This window comes from Protobothrops mucrosquamatus, unplaced genomic scaffold (assembly GCF_001527695.2).
Source record: "Protobothrops mucrosquamatus isolate PMUCROS unplaced genomic scaffold, P.Mucros_1.0 scaffold8554, whole genome shotgun sequence".
Taxonomy (NCBI): Eukaryota; Metazoa; Chordata; class Lepidosauria; order Squamata; family Viperidae; genus Protobothrops; species Protobothrops mucrosquamatus.
Genome location: NW_015394348.1, coordinates 934 through 8,283, shown reverse-complemented (window position 1 = coordinate 8,283; position 7,350 = coordinate 934). Strand labels below are relative to the sequence as shown.

Here is a 7,350-nt window from a genome sequence, read left to right as displayed (position 1 = left end):
AAGTTTCCATTATTTCTTTTATACCATGGCTAGAATAAAAAAATAGAAATGGGGGCTCCTCCTTTTTGAATTCTATCTAATCACCCCTCCCCAAAGAATTTCTCTCTTACTTTACATTTTAGAAACAAGTGAATGAATCCCGGTTCTCAAACCATGTTTACTATGAGACTTACTTCAGCAGTAACAACTAACTTAGAGGCCTTTTTGATGGGCTCATCTGATTCCCAATTAGTTTGGGTTACCCCACACATTTTGGGGGCCTCATCCTCTTTTTCTACATTTTCATATTTGTAGACTGCATGGGCTTCACTGTCAGAAAACTTCAAAGGTTCAATAAAGTATGTCTCCCTTTGAAGCTTGAAATGTCCTCTGTAAAACAATGTGGAAAAGGGTGATCAGAGATGGAGAAGCAATACAAGAGAATATGATTAGTTCAGAGATCACCTGCACTGATGATGTTACCTAGTTGGGTTATAAAACTCAGTTCTGAGACCCATTTTTAACTAAACAAGTCAACATACTCTGTGTTTTTGAATCCCTTCTTAACACTCACTGAATTTTTAATTTTTTTTCCTCAGCAATCATATCCCTTTCTCATACTTCTCAAAGATACAGGTATGATCAGAAAGATATAAGAGATTGCACACACTCAATACAACCATGAAATATTTGTACAGTATTCGTTTGGAGATACTTTTGCTTGGAATACCTTTCTAGCAATGTATGCAATCTGAAACCTATTTATCTTCTCTACCTGTAACATCACCTCCTGTATGTAAAGGAGACAGGGGCTTGGAAGCTCCTTTAGACAGATCAGATTTAGCTCACTAGTGTGTCTACTCACTGGCAGCAGCTCTTCTTGGTATTCAGCCAAAGTCTTTCTTAATTCTGCAGAAGTCTTGGATCACACCCTACTCATTTGCATGAAAAACTGATGTCCTTCATTTTAACTGTGACAACCCCAAGAGCAGTATATTATTCTTAATAAAATAAATAAAAGATTAGAGACTATCTTACTTCAAACCATTGCATGCACTGATGCTTGCAGTTGAGTCAGCATCATTCTGGATGCGTCCATGATAATAGCAGTGATCCTATAGGGAGACAAGAGGACTACACTGGTTAAAGCTGGTCTGCAGTGTGATTTGATGAGCAGAAGTACAGTTCCAATGTATTCCACAACATCAATGAAATATTAAGACAGCAGTTATTCAGCATATTTTGATTCAGGGGGACAGAAGACCTACTTAATATTTATTTGTTGCAAAATGAGCATAGGATAAACGTAAGTCTCCATAAATCAAGTCACACTGCAGGGGGAGTCCCACTGATGACACAAAACTAAGAACTTTTGGGCAGACAACCAACATACAAATATAAAATTTTCTCTTGGAGGTCAACTCTAGTGCTGAACCACAGGATTTGCTGAAGAAACTTTCAGACTTGATGGTTGTCCTACGTTCTGAAATCTTACCATAATGTATGAAAAATTCCACATTTACTAATAATACCAAATAATCATTATTTCCTTGAGCTCACACAAGGAAAGTTTCAGAATATACAGGGAGGTATAATTCTTAGCATTATTTGGAAGCAGGATCCATGTAGACAGTAAAATCAAGAGATGTTTGTTACACACTAGGTGGGAGCAATTTTTATGACCTTTGAAGATGCTAAGCCAGAAGTAGATAATTTTGGAGACAGTGGATGCATGTTTAGATCAATTTGGAGGCAAGGAGCCAAAGACTTCATAAAGCATATTAGTGCTGTCTTTTTTTTTTTTTTTTTGGCAGCATGTAGGGCCATGTTCTGTACTCTTTTAATGTGAAAGATATTATATGGATTTCTGTATAGGAGCAAAGTGAATTGTTCTCACATTTGGTATTACAAATAAAAGACTTTGCATGTATTCCTGTAGTGTGGTTTAAAAATGAAAATATAGATCTTATAAACCTGATGTTCTCATAATAAATCTATTTGTGAAACTCACTCCCAAAATGATGGCTTTTAACCAGTAGGAAAGAACTGGATGATTGAAATACTGCCATAATAATTCAATGAGTAAAACAAACTGGGTTTAACAATCCATAAATCCTTATAACAACATATCAATATAAGATATTTCATAGATATATAGCCCTTCTTTTTTGAGTAGCCTGGTCTCGATCTTGTATATTTGTAATATTGTGCACAAACATTTGCTTCAATTTACTACTACTACTACTACTACTACTACTACTACTACTACTACTACTAATAATAATAATAATAATAATAATAATAATAATAATAATAATAATAATAATAATAATAATAAAAAAGTAAAACTCTTAAAAATAAGACCCTACCTCAACCGAGGGGTATGTTGTAATTTCTCTGCCATCAGGGGAATAATGAGTCTCACTGTAATCTTTTGAAAAAAGTCCTCTGCAAAGAAGAGAATATCTATGTCAGGAATTAAGTAGGACTGAGATAATTTTATAATAAGTTTACAACTACTGTATAGTGGAAATGTAAGCATCTTGTTTGGTATCAAAAGAATGGAGCAGGTATTTCAATCCCATGGCTATTTAAGAGGAGGGCTGTGCATACTAGATTCACCTGAGGATAGAGNTGAGGATAGAGATTTACACCAAGGAAGCTGTGCAATTCTCTTCATCAAGGCTCAGAGGAGAATGATTGACCAGGAGAAGACATTTTCTATTGCGTCTTCTTTTTATTCTTCTGGTCTATGCAACAATCTGATGAATCTGCTTGGTCTATAAAGGAGAGCAGTATAGCTCTATTTACTAAAGAGTAAAATGAAACAACCTCAAGGAAATGGATGCCTTGAACCTTCATACAGAAGCATCTCTCTTGAAGCTTTAAACCAATGTATGGAGTCACTTTCCATTCTATTCACTTGGCATTGCCTTCTATTTTGCCAATCTAGATATTCCTTGCTAGTCTTCCCTCTCTAGTCCTGCTTTGTTTCCATGCCAAAACAAGACCATCCAGATGCTAACTTGAAATTCCGTGCAGCCTTCCTATTTAAACAAAACAAAAGGGGACACTAGAACTTCTAAAGCGCACATTAGAATTCAGCATGAAATGTCTCCAGTGGAATAGGATAAATTGACACACAGATAACCACAGACAGGGCAATTTCTTTGTAGCTTATACCTCACTGGAGGTTTTCAAGGAATGATTGGACAGCTATGGAATGGTATAGTCTCCTGCTTGATCAGAGGGGTGGACTAGAAGACCTCCAAGGTCCCTTCCAACTATGTTTTTCTTTTCTTCTGAAAAGTAGTTTCATTCCATTTCTGTGGCTTATATTTGCATAATATTTTATATCATAAAATATAATAATATTAAAATGTTATTATAATATAATATTATAAAAATATTATATTTTCATATCTTGATTTACATGTCAAATGGAACACCATTGAGAAGACTCACATGGCATTCTTTAAAAAAAATATTGGGAAATCTGGGCTTGTTTAGGTCATGTCTCCTTTCGGTCCTTAATAGGAGATGACATTTCCTGCCTTTCCTACTTTAACATATAAATTCTGATGTAAGTTGAGCAGCTATGTAGGTCTCATAGGAAACATTATTCATATTGATGGAGTATTTGTGAACCAGCATAAGCAATCATTTTTAAATCTTTGCAATATTTCATAACTAACCTAGTTAATTCAAGTGATAGAAGGTTATGAGCCTTGAATAGTTCAATTTTGTCTAAAATTGTTATGGTCCAGCAGTGTACCACAGGAGAGCAGGAATAAAAAAACTCAGTTCTGAGGTAAGATATAATTAACATACTCAATATCTATATCCACTTTTCCTACACAGTAACATTTATTTTAGTTTTAATTTCCAAACAAAGGAATGCAATTATTATTTCTCTTAGATTGTGTCCAGGAGTATACATTTTCCATATTGTCTAAATGAAGTTAAGAAAAATAGTCTGAGTTAACATACTTATTTTTTTCCAGGTGAAGGACCACTGGCTCTCCATTCACTTTAAATTCATATTGCATGGTGTCTTCATACTGAAATGCAAAGAGTTCAGGCTTTATTTCTTAAAAAAATAGGCAAATAAAATGTGTACCCTGTTAACAACTCTACACCTGTATCAATTTAAATCTAATGAATAATTTGCCATAGCCAAATTATTCATTAGATTTAGAGTATTTCATCCAGTAATGTAAACTGTAAGATCTTAAATTAACTTTCCTGCATAAGTTCAAAATTTCATTCTCTAATTGAACATCTTGGTGAATGAGGTTATGCTGGGACAGAGAGACTGACTCAAAAGTCATCCAGTGATAGACATTAATCTGGTTCTTAGAACTAATCTTGAGTTGTAACCACCAAACTATCTTCCCCTAGAAACACATATTTTACATTTCTAAGTGATGCATGTAGACATGCAGAGTTTACATTAAATACTTTACTGTATTCTGCCTATAATACAGGAATCTCCCTAGACTGCTTCCCTTCTCTTCAGAACAGATAGATAAACTTTAATGGAATTTCTTGGGGGGGGGGGGAAGGATGTCAGTCCTGGATCTGTTGCAGCTATGAAATGATTCAAGGCTAATTCTCTACTTGATCCCTCCTCACTGTACGGCTGGGTGTCTCCCAAAATTTTATTACTTATATTAACCTATACATATTAGGAAATTCTATTTGTAAATTGCAATTACTATGGGCTGACAAGAAATAAGTTGTTGATGAAACAAAGATCTTTCTCTTACCTTTGGCTGAACTTCTCCTTTGGGCAATGAAGTGACTTTTTGTGGATACACTACTTCATAATCATTAACGTTCCCAGATCCCAGGATTATAGAGCTCCCTTCGTAAGGAAAAAGAAAAGAAAGGTTTGGTTTACTTTGGGATGTTATTCTACCATTTTCACATCCACAACACAATTTGTTATTCAGTTCTCAGTGAAGAATGGAATCTTTTTCTAGTGGGACACAGCACAGAAATCCAGATTTTCTCTGGGAATGCGATTTGCTGAATCATGTTTGGGAGCTGGAAGTCTAAGTGGAGACATTGCTTTGGGCAGGTGCAAAAGAAACATTTTGGAGCTTGAATAATCAGAAAAGTAAATAAATATATCTCAACCAATCTGGAGGCAACTATAAAAATAGCACCAAGCCACATCTTATACTGAAATTAACCTTTCTGTTCAAGTAGAAGATAAATGATAAACCGGTATTATAATGTATGCATGCTTCAGCAAATGTATACCTACTTTTCTTATCTCAGTTTCATGCTGAGTCTGATCTAAAATTTCTAAATTCTTCTCTCATAATAGAAAAAGGGATTGAGGTGATTCCTCATAGCTGCTACTCAGCTGAACAACCTCACTCTCCTCCATTAATTTGTCTCTCTGTAGCTCTATATTTTACTTAAGATCTTCTTGTGGCTTGATAAAATTTAAGAAAATACCAACAAACCATTTATTTAGCTATAGAACAAATGTGATCCTTGAGAGCATTCTTTTGCTAAATCTGTAGAAACTGAAGTGGAGCAAATTTTGGTTAATTGTCAAAAATAAAACCCAAAACAAAACCCATCAACATAGCAATCTGTTGAGTGCAATAGTCTTTTAGCAGTAAGAATCTGAACAAGGGAACCAAAGATAACATCTTACCTTGATAAGGAAAAACTGCTAAGCATATGGTTACCAAGAGAACCTGGATCATTTTGGAGGCTGGATTTGGCTGGAAGACAGGCAATCTCTTCCTGCTTTCAAGCCAACCTGAGCTCTTCCTCTGTTGACTATGAGAAGCAAGGAATGAGTCCTTCAGCTTCATTCATGCTCTTATATGAGAAGGTGTTTGCTAAAGGATTTGCACAATTCTAAGTTGTAACAATACTACTGGAGGGCAGTTTTCCAGCTGGCTTAGCGCATGTCACTCCAAAAATGACAGCTGAAAGGGTTCGTTCAGGGCACCCCCAAAGGAAAAGCCCAAAGGAGGCTATTAATTGGCCACAGCAGACTTTTCCCTGGCTCACCTGTTAATACAACTGAATTTGGGGCCTCTGGTGCATGGGGTCTTAAATGCCAATAGTTGGTTTTTACAGTATTTTGTGAGTAAGAGGCACTTTGGGAGCAATCTAGCATCCTTTCAATATTGCTAGCATTAACTGAATCCATGTCAATGCTAAGGGATCCCTGATTTCACTAAGGGGGAAAAACCCCTCTGTGTCATAATAGACTCTCACTTTGTAGAGAACTCAAGAACTTTTGTTATCTCTTCATATAATTCCTTCAACAACTTCTCCATTTTCTGAAATGGGATTTATATGTTGATGCAAATGTCAGCTGCGGTAATATGCATCCAAAGTGAGGACAATTAATCAGTGGAATGGCTTGCTTTCAGAAGTTGTGGGTGCTCCAAGATGGGACGTTTTTCAGAAGAAATTGGACAACCCTTTGTCTGGAATGGTACAGGATCTCCTGTTTGAGCAGGGACTGGACTATAAGATCTCCATGATCCCTGTTATCCTATAAAGGCCATTTGAAGGGGAACTTTGAGATGAATCACAGAGCAGAGTGAATCATTTCAATTGCCTTAAGAGGACCCACTTTTCCCTTATAATCTCTTCTTTTGTCTCCACCTGAGATAGAAATCTATAAAGGCACAATAAAGACGAGTGTGAAAAAAGGGGCACTACCCACCCTCCTGAATTTAGCCTTTTCTTTTCAAGGGGAGGATAAATGATAAACCAGAATTACAATGTATGCATGATGTATACCTGCTTTTAATGCTTTTCTTATCTCAGTTTGATGCTGAATCTGATCTAAACTTTCTAAATTCTTCTCTCATAATAGAAAAAAGCAGGAAAATTTTTCCCTTTCAGTCACCTTAAAAATGAGTTACCCAATCAGCGTCCTTGAAGTGAGAACATGGTTCTCAAAGAATGAAGAGAAATCCAGAATTCCAGGATTGAGGTCATTCCTCATAGCTGCTACTCCACTGAACAACCTCACTCTCCTCCATTAATTTGTCTCTCTGTAGCTCTATATTTTACTTCTGAAGGAGAGATCATGACTCCCATCAGTAGACAAGGAAACATCTAGATCCTCTCACTTTTCTCCCCTAGGAAAATTGTTCTTCATTTCCAGGTGGTTCAGATTAATTCTGTTTAAATTATTATTGTCTGATCTCAGTTTTCCTTTCTCTGAATGTGGCTGTGTTTGCTGTATTATTTATAAAATATGCTATATTTGGACTGCAGATTTATTTAGTTTTAGCATAGTTTTATTTTCTAGAACTAGAATTTGTCTTTTTCCTTTGTATGAATTGGTCAATGACTATAAGAAAGTTTCTGGGCTGATCGATA

At 35.8% G+C, this 7,350-nt stretch overlaps 1 protein-coding gene across 1 annotated transcript in view; it reads right to left on the bottom strand.

The window, feature by feature from the left end:
- The window catches only part of LOC107300811 (zinc metalloproteinase/disintegrin-like HR1a), a 9,636-nt gene extending 3,820 nt beyond the window's left edge, over positions 1–5,816 (bottom strand). The window contains exons 1-6 of the mRNA XM_015830101.1: positions 5,654–5,816; positions 4,749–4,846; positions 3,970–4,040; positions 2,349–2,427; positions 1,018–1,094; positions 174–369 (exon numbers count right to left, since the gene is read on the bottom strand). Of these exons, the coding sequence (XP_015685587.1) occupies positions 174–369; positions 1,018–1,094; positions 2,349–2,427; positions 3,970–4,040; positions 4,749–4,846; positions 5,654–5,816 (684 nt within the window). The remainder of the gene's footprint in view (positions 1–173; positions 370–1,017; positions 1,095–2,348; positions 2,428–3,969; positions 4,041–4,748; positions 4,847–5,653) is intronic.
- Positions 5,817–7,350: the final 1,534 nt, after the last annotated feature.